Source organism: Raphanus sativus, chromosome 9, assembly GCF_000801105.2.
Source record: "Raphanus sativus cultivar WK10039 chromosome 9, ASM80110v3, whole genome shotgun sequence".
Taxonomy (NCBI): domain Eukaryota; kingdom Viridiplantae; phylum Streptophyta; class Magnoliopsida; order Brassicales; family Brassicaceae; genus Raphanus; species Raphanus sativus.
This window is the reverse complement of record NC_079519.1, coordinates 35,389,607-35,415,234: the sequence shown is the minus strand read 5'-3', so window position 1 is coordinate 35,415,234 and position 25,628 is coordinate 35,389,607. Positions and strand designations below refer to the sequence as shown.

At 40.9% G+C, this 25,628-nt stretch overlaps 3 protein-coding genes across 4 annotated transcripts in view; all 3 read right to left on the bottom strand.

Annotated features, from left to right (window-relative positions):
* The window catches only part of LOC130500248 (E3 ubiquitin-protein ligase UPL1-like), a 10,146-nt gene extending 227 nt beyond the window's left edge, over positions 1 to 9,919 (bottom strand). The window contains exons 1-10 of the mRNA XM_056995020.1: positions 9,794 to 9,919; positions 9,579 to 9,681; positions 9,352 to 9,447; positions 9,051 to 9,257; positions 2,558 to 8,948; positions 1,279 to 2,324; positions 898 to 1,197; positions 615 to 819; positions 261 to 535; positions 7 to 165 (exon numbers count right to left, since the gene is read on the bottom strand). Coding sequence (XP_056851000.1) covers positions 7 to 165; positions 261 to 535; positions 615 to 819; positions 898 to 1,197; positions 1,279 to 2,324; positions 2,558 to 8,948; positions 9,051 to 9,257; positions 9,352 to 9,447; positions 9,579 to 9,677 — 8,778 coding nt within the window. The 5' untranslated portion in view covers positions 9,678 to 9,681; positions 9,794 to 9,919. The remainder of the gene's footprint in view (positions 1 to 6; positions 166 to 260; positions 536 to 614; positions 820 to 897; positions 1,198 to 1,278; positions 2,325 to 2,557; positions 8,949 to 9,050; positions 9,258 to 9,351; positions 9,448 to 9,578; positions 9,682 to 9,793) is intronic.
* Positions 9,920 to 10,731: 812 nt separating this feature from the next.
* Positions 10,732 to 16,707, bottom strand: LOC130500247 (uncharacterized). The gene is made up of 4 exons (XM_056995019.1): positions 16,599 to 16,707; positions 15,938 to 15,967; positions 14,497 to 15,855; positions 10,732 to 13,697 (listed from the first exon to the last, which is right to left on the bottom strand). Exons 1-4 carry the CDS (start codon positions 16,705 to 16,707, stop codon positions 10,732 to 10,734), a joined length of 4,464 nt encoding a protein of 1,487 aa, XP_056850999.1.
* A 4,954-nt stretch (positions 16,708 to 21,661) lies between these two features.
* On the bottom strand, positions 21,662 to 24,670 carry LOC130499527 (uncharacterized). 2 transcript variants are annotated; one of them, XM_056993669.1, is made up of 11 exons: positions 24,574 to 24,670; positions 24,267 to 24,348; positions 23,540 to 23,813; positions 23,367 to 23,457; positions 23,130 to 23,254; positions 22,968 to 23,049; positions 22,777 to 22,894; positions 22,526 to 22,683; positions 22,312 to 22,426; positions 22,046 to 22,231; positions 21,662 to 21,968 (listed from the first exon to the last, which is right to left on the bottom strand). In XM_056993669.1, the coding sequence occupies exons 2-11, from the start codon at positions 24,297 to 24,299 to the stop codon at positions 21,789 to 21,791; spliced, it is 1,362 nt and encodes a 453-aa protein (XP_056849649.1). In that variant the 5' UTR covers positions 24,300 to 24,348; positions 24,574 to 24,670; the 3' UTR covers positions 21,662 to 21,788. The 2 variants fall into 2 exon arrangements, with proteins under 2 accessions (XP_056849649.1, XP_056849648.1); XM_056993668.1 differs by having other exon boundaries at positions 24,267 to 24,666.
* Between the last annotated feature and the right edge of the window lie 958 nt (positions 24,671 to 25,628).

Genomic DNA, 25,628 nt, shown 5'->3' with positions numbered 1-25,628 from the left:
CATTGCACCAGCAGTGCCAGATTCCATATCATGGTTTTCTGAATTATTTTCAGCTTCTACTACTTGTGGTGTTGATTGCTGCTCGCTAGCTGACCCATCTGATCCGTCACCTGGCTCAGACTTTCTTTCAGCGTTGTCAATGACAACCTCCAGCAAGTTCAGCAGCTGGAACAAATGATCGAGAAAATACACACAAACCCGAGTTAATTTTTATAAAAACTAAACAAAGACAAACCATAGCACCGAATGAAAAGGAGTACCTGTTCAAGATGAGCCACACTTCTCAAATAAAGGGGCTGATTCAGGAGGCTTAGAAGCAACGCAAAGGCTACAGATCCGGGTTCCTGCTGCGTTCTGCCCATGTGATCATCACTTACTACAACAGCTTTTCCACGTGCCTTGTCAGAGGGTACAGAACCTTCAAGGGAAGGCAGGGAAAGCCTGGACTGAAGCAGAATCTTTGCTACGTACAAATGATTTCGTGCCAAATATGTCAAAGTCTCAAGTACACGCCGAGACACTAGAGGAGGAACCCCTGCAAATAGAATTACAAACAGAACTTGGTTATTGTAAACACATCCCCAGTCAGAATCCAATTTATAACAGATGCATACCATCAAAGTGCTGAGGACGTGAATATGTTACATTGCTTTGACAAGCATAAAGACGATAAGGTGGTTCGGAAACACTCGAGTGGTTAACAGGCTTCCTTGTGTCGAGCATCAGCATATCCATGAATGTATTCACCAAGGAAAACCTTGTTTCTCCGTGAGAACATAAATTCAGCAAAAGCCTCTGCAGAGGACCCTTGTAAAGAGGCTGCAGACAAAAGATATATATAAATGAATTGTCGAAGTGATGTCAGTTAAATATCTAAGTAATGCATTAGGTAACTACCTGAACTATACGAAGAACACGAATCATTGCTTGGAGCGCCTCAGTGTTAACTAGGGGAGCTCCAGCGGCCTCTATAACCTTTGAAGCAGATCTGCGAGAAGCAATCCCCTCACTTCTCTCAATTCCAGATATGCCACCTTCACCTCGCCTGGATGCCTCCCCTCTACGAAGTCTTGGATGCATACCAAAAAGTGCACGGTTATGGTATCGATGAGCAAACCTTTCGCGTAACATGTTTGCTTCCGCAACCAGTGCAGGTGTTAAATTTGCAAGAACGGCATCATCTGACGTCAGCAACACCTGATTACAAAAATAATATTAGATGAACATACTTTAAAACTCTACTCATGGCCATGACGTTAAAAGGCAACAACTCAATACCTCTTCTCGCAACTCCGAAGGAAAAGTTGCAATTATTGAAACGGTGTCCATCTCAACAGGCTGACCTTCAAGTTCATGAGACTGGTGAAGCCGTTGTGCTTGTTGCTGTGCCAGAACTTCAGCTCGGATATCAGCAGGAAGCGCAGCAAGAAACTCCGGATCAATATCTCCAGAATTCTGCTGTTCATTGCTAGAAGGTTGTGGCGCTTGTGCTTGCTGAGCCGAAAGGACTTCAGCTCGCAGTCCCTCAGGTAGAGCATCTAAAAATGCTGGATCGATAGAACTAGAAGCAACATCCCTGTTAACTGGTTGCTCCTCTGGTGGATTATCCTGCTCAGCCTCGTGACCGGAGTTCTCAGAAACCTCAGTTACACTGTAAAGAGAAGCTTCTCGCCCAGTTGAAGATGGCGCAAGTGACAAATTTGCTCTTCTTGAGCGCATCGCTGGCTGTACATCATGCCTTTCTGCACCATCATCATGTCCATCAGCACTTCCAATCTCAACATCCAAACTCCTAAGGCTTTCACCCAAGGTTGCCCCACTCCCGCCGCTTTCTTGACTCACCGCTTCAACATCCCGAACAGTTGAATCATTTGGATCATATTGCATTTCGACTGACTGAGACCGCAAGCTGGAGACAGAATCAGTAGCAGTGGCTCGTGTATCCGGGGGAGCAGATGCAACTGGCGAAACGATAGAGGGGGCAGACACATTGGCACCTCCATTATTAGTGGCGTTTTCATCAGGTCTGACAGTTGCCTCCTGGGGCTGCCCACTCTCAGCCTGTGATTGAGGTTCCAAAACAGATGGATTCTGATCAGAAGGATTATCAGAGCCGGGACGTCTCAACTGAGATACCAGTAAATCTTCAAGGCCTTGTGGTACTGTAGAAGCGCCAGATCCAACAATTTGCTGGCTGTCATCAGCCCATAAATTCAAACGATGCCCCTGCCGGCCATTCCTCAAAGATCGGAATATAGCATCCAGCCGTGACGAAGAACTACCGTTGGAATCCCTACCTCCAACAGTAAGATCACTTGTGCTTTCTACAAAGAGAAGAAAACGGTCGATTAACAAATTATTCCTCTAGGAAGATCAACACAAAGAAAACGCTGAGAAGAATCTGTTTTGAAAACGACCAACTAAATACACCAATTCACCAAATCTAACAAAATGTAATCTCGTGGCATAACCAAAAGTGCATGAAAACGATGGTAAGATGGCAAAAAAATGATAACATAACAGAAAGGGAAATGAAGACAAGTACAAAAAGGAGAACCTGTTTGACTTTGGGACACTGGAAGTGATGGAGATCCAGATAAAAGAGGATGCTGTGAAGGAGTAGCACCATCCCCAGTTCTGCCAAGAAGGCTGTAAATAGAAGTTGTTCGTCCTTGACGTCTCGAGCCAAAAACTTCAACAGGCATTACATGAAGTGTTTCATCAGAAAATCTATGATCTCTAAGAACCTCCAAATGATCAAGAACGTTTAGCCCATTGATTCCATCCTCAAACCTGAGAATTACCCGATCCTCATCATCTTCATCCTCTTCATCCTCTTCAACCAGTATTTCCTCTTCAAATTCATCATCCTCAAGCTCATGATCATCTTGATCGGTGTCATGATGAGGTAGGTGATGTACATCATCTTCTTCTTCTTCTTCTTCCAAGTCATTGTCCTCCTCGTCTTCTTCTTCATTATCGTTTTCATCCTCATCTATTTCGTCACCCTCATCACCAGACATCTCTTCGTCTTCCTCTTCATCAAGATTTTCCTGAACGTGGGTATGCATCTCAAACTCTATACCCATCGACCCAATCCCATTTTCCAACCCCCTAGCATCCTCAGCTGCTTCTTGCATATAATCATCCCCACCTGCGGCAAAACCTTCATCCAAGTCTTGATCATGCTCCATGTCATCTGTCACATCTTCTGAACCAACATAAGTGTGGGAACCGCCAAAATTCTCCGCATGATCAGCTGTCATGGAATCATGATTAGACCGCAGCATAGTTTCCCCTGCTTCAGAAGCATCAGCAGTGGTATCTCCTCTTCCTGATTGAATTTGATCAGATGACTTGTTCGCATTTTCATTCTTCGAGTTCGAATCAGCAGAATGGGCGTGCTCCTTAGTCACCAACTCCAAAACTTTTATGATTCCTGTTACAGCTTTGGGAGATTCTACACTGTCCAAGTCCAACACTTCAAGAGTACGAGTAAGAGACTTAACCAATCCAGCATCAACAAAAGTATTCGAAGCTTCGGAAGACATATGTGAACCAGTAAGTGACCGAGCAGAGAGCATATCACTCAACAGATCTATTAAAATGTGTATTTCATTAACTGGAGGTCTAAGCGCACTGGATGTATCTATGAAGTCATTGAAGATACTGCTAATGTCAGAAAATATCCTCTTCCTTGCTTCAGCAGATCTAACAGATGCACCCACTAAAAACTGATTAGCCCTACTTGCCAGCTTTTGCCGCCAATCACTCTCAGATTTCTTTTCCTTCTTCACCCTTGAGTATGGAGTAAACTTGTGAAGAAGATGATGAAATATTCCACCAACTTGACCAGTCTTCTGTTGAGGACCTCTAAGACTGTTAATTTCAGCATCTCTTCGAAGTATTATATGGATTGAGGAAGAATACATCAACAGCATCTCACTCAAAAGCTTCAGAATGAAAACAATTTTAGCCAATGAAGCTGACATGTCCTGTGAAATAGCTTTCTTTTCTTCGGGTGTAGCAGCAACCGCTATGCCTTTTCCCTTAGTAGAGGCAAGATCAATATCCATGTCTGCTAAAGTAGAATCACCTTCAACCATGTCATCTTTCGCAGGAGGGATGAAATTACAGATAGAATCCAGAAGCAGCTCAACAACAACAATGAACGACTGAGGAGGTTTCCGGTAAACTTTAGCCTTGGTGCTCCCAGGAGGAGTGGTAGTTGCAACTTCATTAGAAATCTGAGATTTCTCTTTGTCAGCTCTGTCCTTATCCTTATCCTTCTCTTTGTCTTTTGATTTCTCTTTTTCTTTGACTAATACGATGTAAGGTCTTTCACCAACCATCTCCACTTGGCATATAGAACGAGCTGCCTGGATAAAAGTGATTGGATCCCGGGCAATTACCGAGTTCACATTCAACAAAAAATTGCGTGGAGAGATTCTCGGATTTGAGTGCCTGTTGGAAAGTGTTGCAAGTGCATGTTTTATCTCAGATTCCATGGCTTGCTGAAGCGTTTGGGGATCTTCAAGAACATGACGGATGATACTAGCAGCAACTGAGTCAAACCCTGGAAAAAGACTATTACTCGGCAGAGAAAGCAGTCCTTGCACACCTCCAAAATCAAGAAAGCAGACAGCAACAGAATGCTTCCTTGTCAATGTAGAACACAGTTGTAAAACAGCATGCATAGTTTCAGAAGGAAGCTGATTCCGGATACATGTACAAGCAATCTCAATCAACTTCTTCTGATCGTCAACATCAACAAGCTGTGGAGAACCAAAAACAGATTGTAGCTTTTCTTGTTTGCTCTCATCAATGGCCAGAGATGTCTCACCTTTTTGCAACTCCTCTATAAGCTCAGTATTTAATTTCTGGTCCACTTGTAGCAGCCTATCAATGGCAAGAAACCCTGTCGTCACCCACTTTGGAACATTAAACTTTTCCTTATCAATACAACCAGAATCCCACTTTGAGAGTACATCGCACACAAGTCTTACAATACCGGCCTTCAGCGCAACTTCGCGTGAACCTGCATCTTCATGAAGAATCAAAGCCAAAACATGCAACAGAGCAGAGAGCAGATTGTTCTTTGTGTCATCGAAGACAGGACAACAATCCTTAATCCGGTTAAGAAGGCCAGATATAACCCCAGATCGGTGTTCCCCATTGTTTTCTGAGCAAATCAATACAAGCAAGTCTCTAACGGGAAAAGCAAGGGGTTCTTTCATCTGCAAAAGCCTTGTACATGTTGTTATAAGCTCTTCAACTGGTGGCAGTGAGACTACTTCTGCTTCAATCTGTTCTCGAGTTTCATCTAAAACATTCTGCTTTGTATCTGATTCAGAATTTCCAAGAGACATTGCAAGAGCACGAGCAAGCTCATCATCCTCTTGAATTTCTTCTGGGTGGGAAAACAGCCATTCCATAGCTAACTCAACACTGTTAGAACCAACCTGTCTCAAAGCTTCTTCGGCTCTGGATCTGGAGAACCCCATCTCCACAATTGTTGAAATGGTCGTTTCACTGGGAGGTGGACCTGTTACACGAGCGCTACCATTGCCACCTGAGCTTTTCAGCTCAACTCCAGAATACACATGCTTGATGATGGAAATGAGGGCAGTGACGAAATCATAACTACACTCTGTAAATAGTGGATGAGTCCAAACCGGAAGCACAGCTTTCAACACGTTGGACTGCAGGATCTTCACAAATGTCTCAGCATCTTGTGGAAATGGAATATTCCCATTTTCTACTGGTTGAACGAGCAAGTGTTTTGTGGATGGTGATAAGATAAACGATGACGTAACCAAATGGTCCATGAGCTTCCCGTAGCTAGCCAGCGGACCATATATCCACGCATGATCTGTGTCTTCCTTTTCATCCAGCTTTCCTTTAACATCATCAGTCTCCATCGGAGATGAGTAGCTCCTATTAATTGAGAATAAAAGCTGGCTAGTAGCATCAAATGTTGTCAAAACCGTCTGAATCACCCCCCGGCCATAAAAGCAATTTATCAGAACAGGATTACACGAATCAGGCCTGTCAAGAAGGACAGCATCAATGAAGTCAACAACCTTGCCAAGGTAGAGATATTTAGTTGACCTTGATGCCTCAGCTGCAGTCTCATGGCCTTCAAAATTCAAGTGATCCAGGGAGATTGAAGCAAAACTTGAGGCAACTAACTTAGATGACGGAGATACATTTACTGTATCTTCTCTCCTACGAGATTGGAGCAGCATCGCCTTCCCTAACTCTTGGAATATGTAAGTGATGTGGAAGGATAATGACTTCACCATGTCACAGCATGATGTATAATAGGATCCATCTCTTTCAAGCTCTCTGTTACCAGAAGAGTCTGATGAACTAGAGGGACCATCGCTGATTGGTCGTGGTTGAAATCCAGACGATGCACGTCCAAGATCACGGTAAAGATTTATTAAATCAAAGAATTGCGATTCCGCGCTCCATCCTGACGTTCTCCTCTGAAATAATGGATCCAGAAACTGTCTAAAAGAACTGAACCTTTGTCCTTCCGTTCCATTTACAGACAGCTCTGTTTGCTCTGACTCGGTAGAAGTATTTTGACTTTCCAGCGTTGAACTCTCGTAAACTGCTATATGCCATAGAATTTCACGGTGCAAATGGCCTATATTCTCCAGAACATCCTTGCTTCCATTTGCAAACTCCGAAAGCAATGCAGTCACCCAACGGTTATCCTTTGATGCAGCTAGAAACAGAAGAAACTCCACAAGGAAAAGAGAAGAAAAAATTCCACAGCTTGGAGAAAGTTTTCGATCAAGTAAGAACGTCCCCGAGAGATCTTGCAGTCCTTCTAAAGCTTTCTTCACCTGATCACGAAGAGAAGAGCAAAAGGCCCGAGCAAGAGAAGCAGAGTGATGCTGCGTAAAACCCTTAAAAACAATGGTGCTGTGCAAGGCAATAGATAGCCCTTCAGAAGACTGAGCAATGCTAGGTCGCAAGAGAAGCTTAAGTAAAGCCTCAATGCCAGACTTCTCAACAAAGAGACGAGAAGTCTCAGCATTCTCCATTGTTCGGTGCAGCAGAATTATCAGATGAAAGATGCAGAGTTGAACAAACTGCTCATGACTGACGCCATTTATGTTCTTCACATCTGAATCCATTTCCATTGCAGTACTTTCGGTCAGATTTACAGAAGACGATGAAGAATCACTCTCTCCAAAGCATGCAATTCTATCCACAATTTCAATGATTATTTCAACACCGGTGGCTCTTAGAGATGAAACATGGCGCAGAAGCTCTTCCACGGCATTTGTAAACGGAACAATGGCCTCATTCATAGCTAGAACATACTTCTTGGAAGTAAATACATCAACAAGGAAGCGCAGTGCAGAAGTTTCTTTTACTGTCTCCAATCCTTTGCTATTAAGAGATATTGCACCCAAGCCATTTGGAATGCATGCAATAGCCTTGGAAGAAGGAAGTATTCCTGATACAACTGAAGACAGAAATGCTTCAGGGAGGCCCATTTCAAACAGGGAAGTAAGAGATGTGGGGTCTTTGTGGATTAAATCACTCATAACTGTCACAGCTGAGTAATAGATATCCCCACCAAACTTATCTGCATTCCTGTATATCAACGACAAAGTGGCAGGCAACGTACTCTCCTGAGAACTTTGAGACCTATTCGCATTTCCAGGAGTATACGTAGAAGAACCAAGAGATTTCAGAAGAACCTTGATGAGTCTCTTTCGGGAGAGTAACTGATCACCATTTATTTCTGAAGATTCACCAACTACCATATCACTGTTGTTCTCTCCAGTCAACTTAAGAATGTGATGAACCTCCAACTCTAATCTCTGAGACAACAGTTCTACACCCCCAAGATCCCTGAGTAGAGGTACTGCAGAACTGCTATAATCCATGAGCTTTTGTAGTGCTTTAACAGCCAAATACACAAGATGCAGGTGAGTCGGATCAGTATACTCCAAGAGAGGGAGAAATGTGGGAACCATTCCAGACCCCCTTATAGTGCTTCCAGATGATGATGATGAAACAATGTGAAGCAAATAAAACTGAAGTAGCGCCTCAACAAAAGCAATAGATGATGGATCACTAGAAATCTTCAAAGACAGCACGGCTTTCTGAAGCACATTAAGCAGAATCATTCTGTTGCCTACAGCGAAACTGATGCTAGATCTGCTTAGAATCCTGGCTCGATCATGAGAGGCCGAGTATACAGCCAATTGGGCGCCCAATGCAAGCATGGCAAGAGTTCTAATGGTTCCAGGGATTGGTTCTTCAGATCTGACAATTCTAATCAATTCATTTGTATACTCAGGTTCATTTGCAAAAAAGGATGCAAGTTCTTCTTGAGCATCACTTGACTGAACAAGTACAACAAACGCAAGTAGGCAGATCCTGCTATACAACCGGCAGGTTCTGGAAGAACGAAAAGCATGAGCATATCTGACTCGGGTGAGTAGAGAGAACCTGAGCTCCGGGGGAACATTGTAAAGCTCTAAACACTCCTTCATTAACACTAGATCATCCTCGTTCCTCAAGTGCAAATCAGGAATCTGTATCACCCTTGAAGAAGAACTAGCGCTACTACCATCACTTATTCTCTCGGCACTGTGTCCACGCAACTCAAAATAAACAGTAGAACCAATCCGAGAAGCTGCTTCGTTGTGATCATTATCCAAGCCGGAAGGAAATAAGGTCAGACCGTCTTCCTGGTTCCTCTCGTTAGCCACAACGCAGGAATACAAACCCAATCCCTCCTCTTTGCTACCCCAGCCCTGGGCAAGAGAGAGAAGGAAGCTGTTTACAGAACCACATCCAACCAACTTTCCACTCCTGTGGAGCTTAGACGAGCTGATTTTCACAAGCGCCGCAAGAGTTTCCAAGGCTGCAATGAGAACATCTGGATCCGTGGACGCGAGCAGGAGCTTAAAGTGCTGCAAAAAAATAAACAATGTCGGAAAGAGTTACTAAATAAGTTAATGTAGCTTTAATATAAGATATCAGAAAAATGCATCAAAGGCTCAAAAGAGGCATACCTCTAAACCATCAAAGGAGCTTTTGTTGGGACAGTTCTCGAGAATGATCTGCATGACCCGAAGAATTTGAAGAAGAGTGTTCTTGGGAAAGGGATCCTCATCTCCCAGAATGTTATCAGACAAGAGAAGGTCATTCCTATTTGACAAAAAAGTCTTGAAGTACTTGTCAAAATGTAGAAACAGAGGTCTCCAGTGATGGAAGTTCCCCTGGAATAATCAATCAATCAATCAATCATGTGAGAAACCCCACAAAAGGACAAAATAAGAAAGGCTACTAAGTATTATTATTATTATTAACTACCTTACTGTACTCCCAGCGAAAACCAGAGAGAGGTAACGCAATATCAGAGAGTGGACTCTGTATTACTTTCTCTATAAACGACTTGATCTCCGGAGGCTGCAACACAATACAATAAACCCTAATTAAATCCAGTAAAGGTAAAAGCTTGGGACATGCTATCAAATTATTAAAAAAGAAGCCCTAATTAAATTAAATCAAAATCAAATTAAAGAAAACCCTAAACTCACAGGCTCGGCGTCGAGTCTAATAGAGGGGCCGATGGAGCCTTCGCCGGAAAGAAGCTGTCGCAAGCGTGACGGCATACTAGCGGATCTGCCAGTCGCCATCTAACTGCGGTGGTTTTGAGAAAGAAAAATAAAATCAATCTCGGAATCTTAACAGATCAGAGTACCAAATACGCATCTGAAAGAGTATGTATGTATGTATGTATGTAGAGAGAGACCTAGAAAGAGAGAGAGACGACAAAGAACGAAGTAGAAGGAGAGAAAACCCCAGAAGAGAGAGAGAGACCGATTGTGCTTACTGTAACCCATTATATTAAAGAGTTTGGGCTTAATATATTGGGAGACCGTCACAAAATGGTTGCCGTGCCGGAGTGGTTATGGGACTTGACTAGAGATTATGTGGGCTTTCTCGGTTACGGTTCGATAACAATTTAGTATAGTTTTTTATACTTTTTTCCAAAGAATAAGTCCGATAACACTGTAGGATTGATTAGATAATAAACTAGAATTGGCCCGCCCTTCGGGCGGGATATGTTTCACTATGTAATACCAATTATAATTTTGTCTTACTAAGGTAGTATGGCTGACTATAGGTTGCTGTTGTGCGATAGACGTTATAAATAGAAACTGATAAGTATGAGCCGGATCAGAGAAGATTAATTTTTTTGTAATGCCATATTAATATGAAACAGATAAGTATGAGCCGGATCAGAGAAGATTACTTATTTAGTGATTACCAGCTAAACACAAATTCTGAATTTAAGGAAATAATCCAAACTGGATTTAGGAAGCTGTTAAAGGACTCATCTTAGAAGAAGACACATGAGGAATACAGGAACGTTCATTGTCACCAAATTTTCTATTTATAACAAAGCTTTGAACTTTCCAAAAGGAATCCAGGCTCTCTGTAACATCTAAACAAAGCTAAAGCTAAGGCATGAACAATCAGAATAAGCAGGGAGATCATGTATCCAAAGACGTATAACGTAACATTCTCAAAGAAATTTGGTGATCCTTAGTTTCTGTGTTGGTTTTTTTTTTTTTTTTTTTTTTTTTATGAAAGAGGTTGTCATCTTAGAAGCTTGTATCTGGTTGGAAGCCTGATTGTTGTCGTCGGGACCCTTTTGTATCTCAGTGTGAAGGTCACTGTGAATAATTAGATGTCCAGTTTCGCACAACATGATATGATTGTTAGTTTAGGGAAAATTATTGAGCTATAGAGAAACGTAAGGAACATATTTGAGGCTCTAACCTGTGTCACTTTGATGTCTTCGAAGACCTCCCTGTAGACGATATTGGTCACTCCATCTTCGCCCTCCTCATCAGACGTCTCGTCCAGTATCTTTAGCCCATTTGGCGAAGTGACTCTAGACATGGCCACATACAGTTGTCCGTGAGTGAAGACGGACCGAGGAAGGTACAGGGCAACATGGTTCAGACTCTGGCCTTGGCTCTTGTTTATTGTCATGGCGTAGCACAATCTTATCGGGAACTGTCTTCGATTAAAAGTGAAGGGATGAATGGTGTCAGTGGGACTTAGCTGTATCCTAGGTATGAGAACTTGCTCCCCAACATCTGTCCCCGTCATGATATCCGCTTGAATGATGCGGTTGCCTAGTCTACTGACCATCATCCTTGTACCATTGCACAATCCTTGATTTTGGTTTAGGTTGCGCAGCATCATCACTGGTGCTCCCACCTTCAAGCAGAGCCTATGATTGGGGAGGCCTGGGAATTCTAGGGAGTTCAAGTACTCTGGAGGGTAATGGCTGGTCCAATCATCATCTGGTGTAGCTTCTAACTCAATGGAATCAGAACTCAGATACTCCCTAGCTTGCGATGGGATCTTAGAGAGGAGGTAAGCGTTGATTTCATGCACTGTATTATTTGTAGGCGTCAAGACCGCTCTCTCTGTTATATACTCTTTGTTTCGGTAATTATGGAGGAAGTTTGGGTATGCAGCATCTGCCAAAGCTTCATGTGGAGTTTCAGAGGTAGGGAGTAAAAAGCGTTTGTCAACCAAAATACGATTACCTTCGTCATGACTTGGCTTATACGAAGTCAGTGTCTGAGCTTCCCCGTCTCCTACTTGTAATATCCACTTAGCAAAATCCTTGTCTTCCTGCCGAAGTCGCATGTTGATGCTAAGAGAGAATACTCGAGCCATCTTCCACAGATAAGACTTGCTAATAGATGCGAGAACTGTGTCTGTCCGTTTTCCATGTCGGATCACCGGCAGTATCTGCCTAAAATCACCTCCGAGGAGCACTGTCTTGCCACCAAAAGGCTTGTTGGCAGCTTCTGGGTCTGCATCTGATAACAAATCCCTGAGGGAACGGTCTAGAGTCTCGAACGCATGTCTGTGTGCCATCGGAGCTTCGTCCCATATGATTAGTTCCGCTTTAGATATCAACGCCGCCAAGCTGGAGCCTTTGTGTATTTCACACATCGAACGATCATCCAGATTCAATGGCAATTTAAACCGCGAGTGTGCTGTCCGCCCACCTGGGAGAAGCAATGCGGCGATTCCAGCGGAGGCGACTGGAATAACTACTTTGCCAACTGACCTCATCCTTGCGATGATAGTCCGGTATAGATATGTCTTTCCTGTACCTCCTGCACCGTTAACAAATAACAACTGCCCTGACCGTTTCTCGACAGACTGCATAACGGCATGATATACTTTCCGCTGATCCTCATTCATTGCATCAAACAACATGCTATGTGTCTCGGCCTCCTTTTGAACGTCGTAGACCATTTCTTCACGTAGATGAGGATTTCTCAAATCTGATAAAATTGATTTATCTGGCTGTGGCATATCATCGTAGTCCGAAAGCGTCTGGTTGTGCTCTTTCAGGTGTTTCTCAACCTCTAACAGAGTATACTGTTTTAACTGCTCGTCCTGCAGGTCAAGCCCTGGAAAGCGAAATTCCTTTCTTTTCATGTAGAGAATGTCTTCAGCTAGAAACTTCCAGGCATGCTCCCAGAGCTTGAGCGGGCTTACAACATGGCAGTAAACCAGGATGAGGACAAACAATTTTCTCAACTGCCGTCCGGTAGCCCAATACGATGGCTCTTCTATGGCCTCATGCCACTCTTTGTCATCATCAAGCAGGCCTCGTGCATAACACGCTTCCTTGAACTTCTTGTAAACCACATCACCGACAGTGTACAACGCGTCATAATTCCTAGGACCTCTCACAACATTAAGCAAAATCCTTAGGTAATATCTATCACCAGATACTGGACTTACGTACACGACCCGACCAATAGCTTCTCCTTGCTGCCTAGGTGCCCATAACCGTTCGTTTGAATGGTAAACAAACCTGGAGGGAAATTCGACGTATGTCATCTCCCTCGCCTCCTCATATGTGTCACAAGCTTCAAAAAAAGCTGTCAACATTGTCTTCTCAATATTTTCTCGCGAAATCACTCGAGATAAGTCATCAGATTGATCAAAAACCATTAGATGCTGCCCTGGCAGGTGAACCGGGAGTTTGACGACGTTGGGCTGGTTATGGTGGATCGGGAAAGCGAACAACCTCCATGCTCCCTCGCAAGCTGATATGTATCGGCACTCCAAATATCTGTCAACCTCGTTAAGCATATTCGGGTCATTCTTCTGTAGTACGGCAGTTGCACGATCAACGCCTTTGGTAATGTATTTAAACAGGTACTTGATTGCGCTGGTTCTACAGCACCATTCCACGTTGATGTGGGCTTGGTATTTCTTTAGGAGTGCAAGATTGTGGGACACGACAAACTGATTATCCAACCTGATGTCACCCTTGACCACGAAAGATCCGGGATCAGCTCTCCTTCTATAAACCACGAATCCAGATTTGTCAATCCTTGTATGTTCTGAGAAAGGTTTAGGGAAGTTCTTTGTGCACACCCCTTTGTCCATACACGGTGAGCTCTTGCGGAACTTACCGCACGGACCATGAATCATATGACGTTCAACCAGTTCGAATCCTTCTCTGTCAGTCTCTCTGTCTGGTAACTCTGCCGAGATGTACTCATCGATGATCGCAGCAGTAACTTCTTTTTGTATGCCTTTCAACCATAATAGAATGTGGGCATGAGGCAACCCTCTTTTCTGAAACTCTATGGTGTAGACAACTGCAACATTTGACGGATAGAGGCAAAACAGAACAAAAATAGTAGATTAGAATATTGTAATTTTTTACATATTTATTGGTAAAGGATTTAACTTTTTTTACTAAAGGCTGTAATAAAATTATTAGTCTGAGCTAACTCATACAACTACAGAATAAGGGTCTGAAAGAATTACGGGTGACTACAAAAAGTACAGAAGCAAGGCAACTCGTTAAACAAAAGGTGTGAAAATATTGTTTAAGTAAACGGTCAGTCATCGAAATAGAAATGCTAAATAATCTCGTTTTAGAATGAATTTGCAATTTTTGACCCAAACAAAAAGAATGAATTCGCAATCTGATTGAACCAAGTATTATCGCAGTTATAATTTTGTGTAAAATTTCTCACTCTATGTTGTGAGTTTAGTCAGTTTGTTGTTTATGCGAAATTCCAATTATATTAATTAACTGAATATATTTAGTGGAGTTTATAGCTTAATTCGGATTTGACAGAATTTGTAGTGTATAAGTAGTGCGATACCATAAAACAATATAATCAATCAGATGCGATTTAAATCTCAAATAATATTATATTATTTTGTGAGGGCTTGTAAATTATTAAAGATAGATATTTTAAAGTAGAGCAATTTATTATAATTGTAGTGGACAATGTTTGTGATTGCTAATAATAATAATTGTTGTTTGTTTTTTCTGTTTTCGGTGGTTATGTTACAATGGATTGTCATGGTTACTGGATAATTGTATTGATTTTTCTTTGTTCATTTATACGTAGTTAATAGTTTTTGTTGAAGAGAAGAGTGTACCTGCATCTGGCTTGGGGAAGTATACTCCCTTTTTAAAGTCTGCTATCATTTCATCCAGCTTTAGTTTGAAAATTCGGCATTCTAGATCAGGTCGACTATTGGGAGAATCACCTCCATATGCACTAAGATGATCTCGGAGTTCCACCCAGTTTGGGTTGGCGGTGACGGTGATGAATAGATGAGGATTCCCATACCAACGGCAAATAGCCATTGCGTCCTGATATTTTTCAGCCATATACCGTGGTCCAGCAGTGAAGGTTGCAGGTAGGATGACCTTTTTACCGATTTGTGCTGGATCTGCGTCACCGGCCTCAACAGCGTCACATACGTTGTTATATAGATCCGCTCGCAGTTTCTTTTGGTTCAGACTTATGAATCGCAGTCGCTCAGTCTCAGTAGCTACGTACGCGTCGACGATATACTGGTGCAACAATTTCCCTCCCTTAATAATTGTCATCCCTTCAGTAGGTCGGGTTTGGAGTTGGTAAGCATAATACTCCCTCATAGTCATGAATTCTCGCTTCACCGTGGATGCTTCAGGCCCTCTGTACGGGATTCTCTCGCTGTAACCGGTTTCACCGTACGGAAACAACAGAGGATACTGGAGACTCATCAGTAATGGGTGGAGATCACCTATCCTCTGCAGCGCTGAAGATTTGTGTTCGACCACAATATCCCTTCCTACTGAGGTCGCAGATAAGTCTCCAACTATTAGGCCTCCAACCTCATCTGCAGTAGGAAGATCGTACTGACGACCTCTGTTTGGTTGACTGACTAATTTGATGCTGAACTCGATTTTCCCTGTAGCCTGGAAGCGGTCGCGTGCAAATCTAAAGGTTTTTGCTAGATGGTTGTGAGTATCGAGCATCTCAATCAACTGGACTATGATAGTATCTTCGAGTTCTATGGAGGAAGAACCTTTTGTGATTGCTCGTTTTCTGTTAGAGAGCTCATTTTCAGTGTCGAAAATATAAAGCTGCAGATACCCCGGGTCGTTACCATCCTCAGGAAGCATGGATCCTATTCTATGAATAATTTGGCCATGGACACGGTAGGTAAAAGGGCCGGGGGTTCCAGTCACAGTATGATCTATCTGAGCACCCATGGACGTGAAGGCAAGCAGACTGTTAGCAACTCTGATGTGAGTTCTGAATTTGGGTGACTCTAGAAGCGCTAGCAATGGAGGTGGTGGTTCCCTAACACGTGGAAGCCTCACTCGACCTCGCTGGCAGCATAGACTGTACTGTTTGTTCTCTCTGGTGGTCTGACCCGCAATTGCTTCAGCATTCCACAATATTGCTTTACACGATGGACATGAGCCTAACTCCCATTTGTTATATGGTTTGACGTTCTTACCACCTACATAAAGAGAGCAATACCGGATTAGAATCATGTATTGATAATATACAATGAAAACGATTCCGGAGTGTTGTTGACGTACGTGTAGCCCTTGTGCGTTTGGAAGAGGACGCTGTTATACCACATAATATAACCAAATCAGAAATATATAATGGCTCGTGATCTGTTAAATGTAAGGCATGATTAACTAACTACCAGCTGTGGTCGCAGGGTTAGTTGACCGGCTTGCTTTTCTTTGATTACGAATTGATATCCGTAATTGTCTGGCATTGCGAGAGGCAGACGCGGAGGGAGTCATATGCATTTGGGCGTTGATTGTGATCGGTGTTGTCGCAGGAGACGCTGTTTTGGTTGTGAGGAGTGTCAATACATACGCAGAGATACATATATGGTGAAAATAGGCAATATGACGTTCTACTTATAAGTATACCTGTCGGAATGATCGGCCTGCCGACCCCGCGTCTCTTCATTGGTTTCTTGCTAGCTACGGAATTGTCATGTCGAATTCGTATCAGTGATTCTGTTTGGGTAAATCGATGCTAATCACAATATAGTGGTGACTTACCTACTGCTGACGTTCTGTCTGTTTTTGTGGACCGAATCAGCATTCGGGATTGCCGTGCCAATCGCGATACAGCTCTGTTTTGATCACCAGCTGTGGATAAGACGGTGGAAGATGTTATAGACTACAATACTCTGTTTCGCTGACCGTTGATACTAAACGGAAAGAGAGATGGGCGTACCAGAACTGAAGGATTCCTCGTTCCCCCTGACGCTTCCACTGCTGCTGTCAGTGTCCACACCTGCCTCTGGATCAGCAGTTGTAACTCTTCTATGTGTTTTATTCACCATTGCTATCGACTATCTCGCAGAGAGCGTAGCTGGAAGTAAAGTTTTGGGGGTTATGAGTCTGATTCTTAGAATACCACTGACTGTTTGGGTATGATGTAATTGACAGTTACAAATAATATTGGTTTGTTTCTGGAAGTCATTTATTTGCCGTAAATGCCTGTGTAATGGTTTTCCATATATGTACGTATGAAAAGACTATTTCCTGAGACAATATTTGCTAAAATATTAGAATTGTTTACTTGGATTAAGATATATGGACATTCGTTGTTTATCACAGTAAGATTTATGTAAATATTTTATTGTATTTTATATGATGGTAACAAATCTGATAAATATATAAATATAAACATATAAATACAAACATGTTTTATTTGGGGGGGGACGGGGGGGGGGGGAATGAAAAAATAAATACAGCATCCAAGATTAGGACATTATTACTATACGCGTTGTAGGAATAAATTTATCCAAATTTATTACTCGGAAACTAAAAATATTACTATCATCGTAGGATGCTTGTTCATAAAATTATGATATAGTAGCATGATATATACAGTTTGTAGGTTGTCGTAAAGATTCATACATTAACACGAAAACTCGGATCATATTATAATGCCATTCTGGAATTCCTAGCTTATATTTAGAGCTAGTTTACGTTCAAAGGAATGCGAAACTATAAATATATAGAGCTAATTATGAAATAGTTGCATGATATATACAGTTTGATCCTTACCGTGTGTTAAAAGTAATTGGGCTCTGCTCTAAACAATTCAGGGCTTATGGGCCTGTACTCTTTTTGTTTCTCTTTTGCAATTTTAATATGGAAGCCAAGTTCAAAAAGGAAAAAAAAACTATAAATATTCAACCTTACTCCATTTTAATATTTTTAGCGTCTTGAAGTGGGTTCGTTTTATTTTGCTTTCATTCCTCTTTAAAATGCATGAGAACGACTTGTACAATTTATTCGAAGTCAAAGGCTAACATGGGTTTTAGTACGTAGGCATAACGATTTATACATTAGTAGAAAATACCGATCATATTATAATCCAATTTTGGAATTCCATACAAACATCGCTAGAACATACTTCATACGACTTCCATTTTTTTTTTTTTATTCTTTGTTTAAATATGCATGAAGACGACTTATAGTTTTATCCAAACACAGTTGACGGCCATGGTGAGAGATAAGTATTTAAAGACAAAGGCAAACTTGGGTTTTTTTTTGGTTGGGCAATTAAAATTGCCTCTTTTTGTTTTTTTTTTTAATTTTTTTAAAAGAGAAAAACATGGAACATTGTTTATGGGGATGAACCCATCAACAACGCATTTAGGGAAATTTAAAGAGAAACATCAAGATGAAACAAAGAACACAATTAGGAGTCTAAACCCACTGCTGTGACTCAATCGGCTGGTTGATACCCATCATCATCTCAAAGAACTCAGACATCAGGTAGAAGTGGAAGCACTGGTAGCAAGCCGTGCCTGGCTCAGGAGGATGACATCCATGAGGAGGCTGCATCTGCACATATGACTGAATGAACACGTCTCTCATGTTGGGTGTGAAACGCCTAAGCGAGATCTGGACGTTGTTCCAGCAATCTTCAACAACTTCAACCCCCTTATCATCGGCCAGTTTGTTGAGCACCTTCTTCCCTTTCACGAAGTTCCCCATTGCCATCGAGAGGACACCATAGATGTATGTCCCCTCCTTATGACCACTTTTGTGAGCAAGGCGGAAGTGGTGCATACCTAGGAACTGGTTCCGGTGGTGGAAAAACTCGAGAACGCCCTTGACATAGTTTGCCATTGGGTTATTGGCACGTAGGCAGCTGTCCATCACTTTCTGGTATCTGCGAGACCGGAGAGGCTCCTTAACAAACGGTGCTAGGTTGAGCTCCCTCGCAATGAGGTAAGTATCGCAACCAAAGCCGAGGCTCTTGCAGGAGACAACTGTGTTGAAATAGTCAATTGGAGAGCTTGCCCCAACCTTGGCAACAATACACATTAGCATGTCATCAGGCAGATCCACCAAGCTCGACATCTTTGGCTCAACTGGATCCATGAGAGGAGAAGAGTAGAACGTGTTTTGTTTTTTTTTGCTTTCTGTTTTTTTTTTCTTTTGCTTTTTCTTGTTTCTGTAAGCTTGCAGCCTAGTTGATGATGTATTCTATATGTATATATACTGGGCAGCTCCTATGAAAGAGAACGACTTAACTTCCCACTCCACACCTCACGACGCTTAGAGTAATAACGTAGTAATAATGATGCTGCATTAATGTCAATTGTGATAATTGCAAGAACTACGCTTTTACGTGCAACATAACATGGGACTTTTTAGATCCATGAAAACCGAGGTAAACCAACAACCAAACCGAGCCAATTCAAAAGGTTCTCAGCTATATTTAAAACTGTTATTTGAACAAATGGGTTGATAGGAACAAATCAGTCCGATATTCCATTTTTAAATTGCATGGGTAGTCTTATTATTAGATGTAATAATGGTTTTGGTAATCTTAATCAGGTAATTGAAATTATATTCAGTTATAATTTTTTTTTTAAACGTATACTTGATAGCATTTACTGTTTTTTTTTTAAACGTATACTTGATAGCATTTACAGTTTTTTAACTTGTTAATATTTTCTGACGTATACTTGATATCATTTAATCTTTTTTTTTGGCCGTCATCTACATGAATATAATTCAAGTTTGTTTACATCTATGTGTCCAAGATCTATCTATATATGTATAAATAAATAATTATTACCAGGAAAAAGGTGTAAAAGTATATGGTAAAAATGTATATTTATTTGGAGACTAAGTATATATCCCTCACCAACCTATTTAGACAAAAAAAAGGGTTGAAGTTGGACAGACGTTACGGATCCGGAAAATGTATATGCATGTTTTGTTTTTTTTGTAATATATTTATTATTGTTTCAATTGCATTGCATGTCACTTTTACCAAGTCATAACGCCGTTATGTATTTGCGTGTGTCCGACGCAACGCAAATAATTTTATACCGGCAATATTATCGAACCAAACTTACAATTTTCTGAAACCGGTTTACTATTTTTATTTTTTCTACCAAAACAACCGAGTAACAATATACGTCATATATCGTCAATGATTGTAATTTATACGTGATTTACCATATTCAGAGTATGGATGGACCGTATATTCATTTTAACTAATTATCTTAGTATGAGTTAACCGACCAATTACATATGTTTTCTATAGAAACATAAACAGCAAGCTCTGAGAGTAAAATTCAACGTAATATTCAAAAACTCATGAAACCGGTCTCAACAGAAATAATAGAAGCAGAAACAAAACCAAAAAAAACAAAGAGGAAATCGAAAACAGAAACAGAAAGCAAAGGCACTCAGTAGACCGGTCTCAACATATAGATTCTGAGCGATTATTAGAATCAGACGGTTTATCATAATCTCACCCAACACGCCCTTTCTTCACCATCTCAGGCGACGCCACGAAAACAAAACGGAAATCACTTTCGATAAGCAATATAGTCCACAAACATTTGGACCCTTATAAAGTAGTAACATTTTTTGCACAAATGCGTTTTCTTATGGAGATCGCAGGTTGGGGGGGGCTTGAGCTTGGCCAGGTTGGTCAGATACGTGTCCTCTAGCATAATACCGTAAACGCTTAGTACCTTCTTAATCTCTCGCCAGCATCTGTTTGTGGTGATCAGTGTATGTTTCCATTTTAGGGTGTCTAGAACCTTTCTTCCCCTTTTCATCTTTCCGTTGCACAGCAGCAGTATCCCATAAAGGTAAGTACCCTTATCATATTTCCCAACAGCTGAAAGTCTTAGATGTTCTAATGCGGTGCTCGTGCTCTTATGGAAAAAATACTGGTTTATACCTTCAATAAACTGCGATTCGGGGTTATTGCTCTCCAGACATGACTGGATTAAGTCTCGGTAGCCATACACCATCCGTAGTGGTTCGGATGCAAAGTACTCCAGGGTCAGGGTTTTGAAATATGACGCCGGTGATATGTCAGGAGTTTCTTCGTCGTCGGAGGTGTTCATGCTGCTGTTAACCGCCGGGTCAGGGCCAATAGCATCCGTGACGTCATTTGAATCCTGCTGAGATGAGACGGCCGGGAGACCCTGGGGGCTATTCATGTTGATGTGCTTATTTTATTTTTGAATCAGTGTTTGGTAGTGTGGTATTCGTATGCAGCATCAATTGGGTCAAATTTATACAGCAAGGATCTTTAACATTTGAATATACGGTTCGATATGCATTTATGAGATATACTTGTGTACTTATGTAACGTCGTAATGTCCGTAATCATGGATTGTGTATCACCACATTTGATTTCATATTCTTGAATAGTAATTTTATGTATTGAATGAATAATACCAAATCCATCATGTTATACGCTAATTGAATGTTTTATATGGGAAGAGTATTTATTCGTGAAAGGTTGTAGGCGAAACAGAGATTGCGAGATGTAAAATAAAAAAATAACAAAAGAATAATCTATACAAAATAACAAAAAAAAGTTTTTATACATAAAGACATATATATCTTTATATAAAATGAAGCAAAACTATTTTATTTTTTTTTTTATTTTTTTTTTTTAAAACAAACACACCATTTTCATCATCATTTGTATATATATAAAAAAATAAGACAGTATAACAATCAAAATTAATGGAATCTGTTTATAAATTGGTTCTAGATGTATAAACAATTTCTTGCAAAATTGGTTCTAGATGTATAAACAATTTCTAGCCTATTCTAAACAGGAAATTAATAGATTATTTCTAAAGCTTTATTAGCAAGCTAAACACTATAAGGACTCGAACCAAAATGAATAAACAAAGCAAAATGAATATTCCGGATCTATTCTAAATAACCGTATGTAATAGGGATTCACTAAACCAAAGCAAAATGACTAAACCAGAATGATAGAAAATCGGAATTAAAGTTCAAACTGAAATGCATTAACGGGGATGACCCAATAAAATATCCGAATCCGCGGGAATTTCAAACAAACATCCATAATAATAATAATAATAATATGAGCCTTATTAGGAGCTCATACATCTCAGACAACACGTGACTTCTTCACACCCTCGGAGGGTCCTGCACCAGTGTTCCTACGCGCCTTGCCGGACGAACCCGTACCACCAGCAGACGCTGAATCGCCAGCATCCTCATCACCATCAGGAGCTTTACCCCCAGTCTCGTCAGACGGATCATCATCGTCCTCGTCATCATTACCTCCCTATACATTGAACTTGCGTTATAAGTACAGAGATTTGCACGCGGACAGATAGATACCATTTTTCACATTATACTTACATTATTGATCACGGCATCGACTGGCAGACGACCATGCTCCTCAGCAACTCGTGTTATGGTGAAGGTCCTGTGATGCTCGGTGAAATTAAACGCAGTGACTCTCACTTGGAAAGTGTACGTTTTACCCTCCATCTCTGCAATGAAGGGAGGAAGGCCAGTGTCTTCAGGGTTCACCCCGTCCTCAGCCTATTTGACAAAAGATGAGGTGAGTAAGCAGACGCCGCTCAACGGGTGATATCACACATGTAGTCAAATATTTATCATACCAGCATCTGCGCAGCTTCACTTGCCCTGAGACTATGCAATTTCGCCATCACACCATCGAACCAAACAAAGGTTGCTTCTCCAGTATCATCACATATTGCCATCTCCACGCGGTAACTATAATTAGTAAACATTAAGTCAGCCAAACAACGGTCTACGATCTTCATATAGCAAAACACGAAGTCGGACAAACAACATCCTAAAAGTGCAACCTACCGAAGGGCCCCAACAGCATGTGAATTGTTGCATCTAACACATGTAAACGCAGAAGCAGACCGTTCCAGTTTCTTACTGCATTTCGAGCAGGCAACATAGCACCACCCCCGCCCTGCGTCTACGTGAACAACCCTTCCAGTGCACAAAAAATCAATCTCCTGCATCCAACAACGCTCGTATGAAATCCAGAGATATCAAACCTAAGTCGACAACGAAGAAATAAATAGTAACAAAGTAACCATAAATATGACCTGGGTTGCAGCTGAAACGATGAAACTGGTAAGCTCGGCAATGGACATCGTCTCCACCTTCGCATACGATCTTAATAGCGGAGCGACTGACGGCAGTCCAGTATCTCGAGTGACCAACCTACACATGATTTACCGATTAGCCAGACAAATATAAAATATTACACAATCGTGCTCAGTGACGTCAGACATACTGGTAGAACAGGACTTCTCCTGCTCTTGTCGCCTTATCAAAATACACATGGGTGCCCGACGTTGCATTGAGAAACAGCCGCCCTACATTGAGCAATACAAATAATAAGGATCGAGTTGCTATGACAGTACGCGATGGTGCAACAGTGAAAGATATAACAGACCTCCAACCATCTTCGGGTTGATGCTAGTAGCAACCATGACCTTCGGATCAACCTGCATGGCCTCAAGTTGCTTGTGGAAAGCAACAGCTTGCGAATCAAATAAGCTCAAAGTGATGGTCTCGTCACTGCACACATCCAAAAAGGAGAAAAAAGGAGAAAAGGAATTATATCAGATTCACGCAACACGGTCAGAGCATATGACGAACAAACTACAGATCAACCAGACACGACATCTACCTATCCAGCTTCATAGTCACCATGACTCTGTTCTTCTCCTCTGGAGGATCACTAACTGTGCTTTTCACACAAAGTATCTCACCTACAACGTCTTTACAAAAAAGCAAGCTCATCAGAATTCAGTACACATACTATAACAATATAATAAACATGACTCATTGTTACAGTTATACCTGGTAACTGGGTGCTCGTATTAGCTAGCCCAACCAGCTCCGACTGGTTACGAAACCTGAACGCTTCCTCTGGCAAAGGTGAGACCGGCGCAGGTAGCTCCTTAAAGGAGGTCATATCGCTGAAACGGATCATCAACGACGAATCTGTGAGCCTGAAGTTTTGTGCTGCTCTGGAGACATCAAATCCGGAAAGTGTGAACATTGATCCGGCAATGAGTCTTCCCCGGTACTCTGGCAGACGTCCAGCACTGATGGTAGCTTGCATCATGGTCCCCTGTCACATGTTTACGAAATTATCATTAACATAACATTAACATAACACATACATCCAACATTCCTCGATGGGGGAAAGCTAATAACGGTTGCAAAATAATCTGTATACAGCTAACCGGAATAGCATCAAGGCGACTAACATATCGCATTGCCAAAAAAAAAAAAAAATAAATAAAGAAAAAAAATCAAACCAATCGAAACACCTATAACCAAAGATTAAGAAAAATCTAGGGTGGGAAAACAAATCACGGTTGCAAAAAAAAAAAAAAAAAAAAAAAACCTGTATACATCTAACCGGAATAATACCCAAGACGATTAACAGATCGCATTACCAAATATAAAAAAAACAATCAAAACAACTATAACCAAAGCTATGTGGAAAACCAAACAACGGTTGCAAGAGTAATATGTATACAGCAGACCGGAATCGAGGGTTCGAATGGAGAACACTCACATTGACATCAACCATGAGTAAGTCCATCCACATGAGCTCACCACCACGCTTGACGTTCCGAGCCTCCCAGAAACGGAGCAATCTGGCCTCCACAACAGACGTGCAACGGCCGGATTTCAGATCAGAGAAAAAAACGATTGAATTAGCCATAGATAGAGATAAACACAAACAGAAGATGAGAGAGACGTGAAAGCTGAGATTGTAAAGCGAAACCGACTGTGAGAAGTATATGCGTATATATATAGGAATACACAGACGAATATCACCGAATTGAAGTGAATTAAAGACATTAAAGAGGTAACCTCACCGTTACAGATCTTAATCGCCTCCACCGCATCAGCGCTCAGTTGAATCGAAGAGGAAGAGATGTGAAACGACTTGACTGATTAGGTTTGGGTTTGGACGTGATAATAATTTCCTCACTACAATAAAGCCCACAAACAAAGCCCACAACGATGAATATGACGTGTCAACACAGAATGAGATGAATTTCCTAGGTGGCATCCTAGGTGGCATCATGGGAGAGATTAGAACTCTTCTTTATATATAAAGATATAAAAATGGATAACAACAGATAGTAGACCAAAGTTATTAGGTCTAGAGAAAACTTTGAAGAAAGAAATTACTTTAGCATATCCATACAAATGGATCACTAATGGAACGCTGAGTTAATTTTTATATCAAAGTTGGTAAATTAATAAACAGAAAAATTAGGCTAACTACATTCCTATTTTAATTTTTCAAAGAGAAAGAGGTCAAACCCATTTCATAAGGTAATTTATGAACAAAAATCGATATAGGTATTTGTTTCGACTAACAAGAAAACAAGAGTAAAGAGATTTGAGATTAGATTCTAAGGTTGGGTATAAAACCTTTGAATCCGAATAACTGAACTGAATCTGATCCAAATAAGTAACATGAACTGAAACTTGTCAAATATGCAAATGAATTTAAAATTTGGGTATCTAAAGAACGGAACCGAATCCGATCTGGACTATATTATAGATATCTAAAAATATATCTGACTCAGATTTATATACTTAAATGTATTAATTGTTTTAGACTTAATATCCAAAAATAGATTTTTAAATTTTTCTAAAATACTTGAAATATATACAAATTGTGAAAAATAAATATCTAAAATAGTTTAACAATGTTCGAACATAAAAAATGCTTAAAATATATATTGATTCTACATCTAAATATTTAAGTTAACCCAATTTTATATTAAGCTAAGGTATTTTAGAATATATTATTCGAATTTTATATTAAATTAGGTGTGTTATTCGAACCAAAACTAATTGAACCCAAATCAAAATTTTATAAAAACCCCAAATGAAGCTAAACTCTTTAACTCCAAAA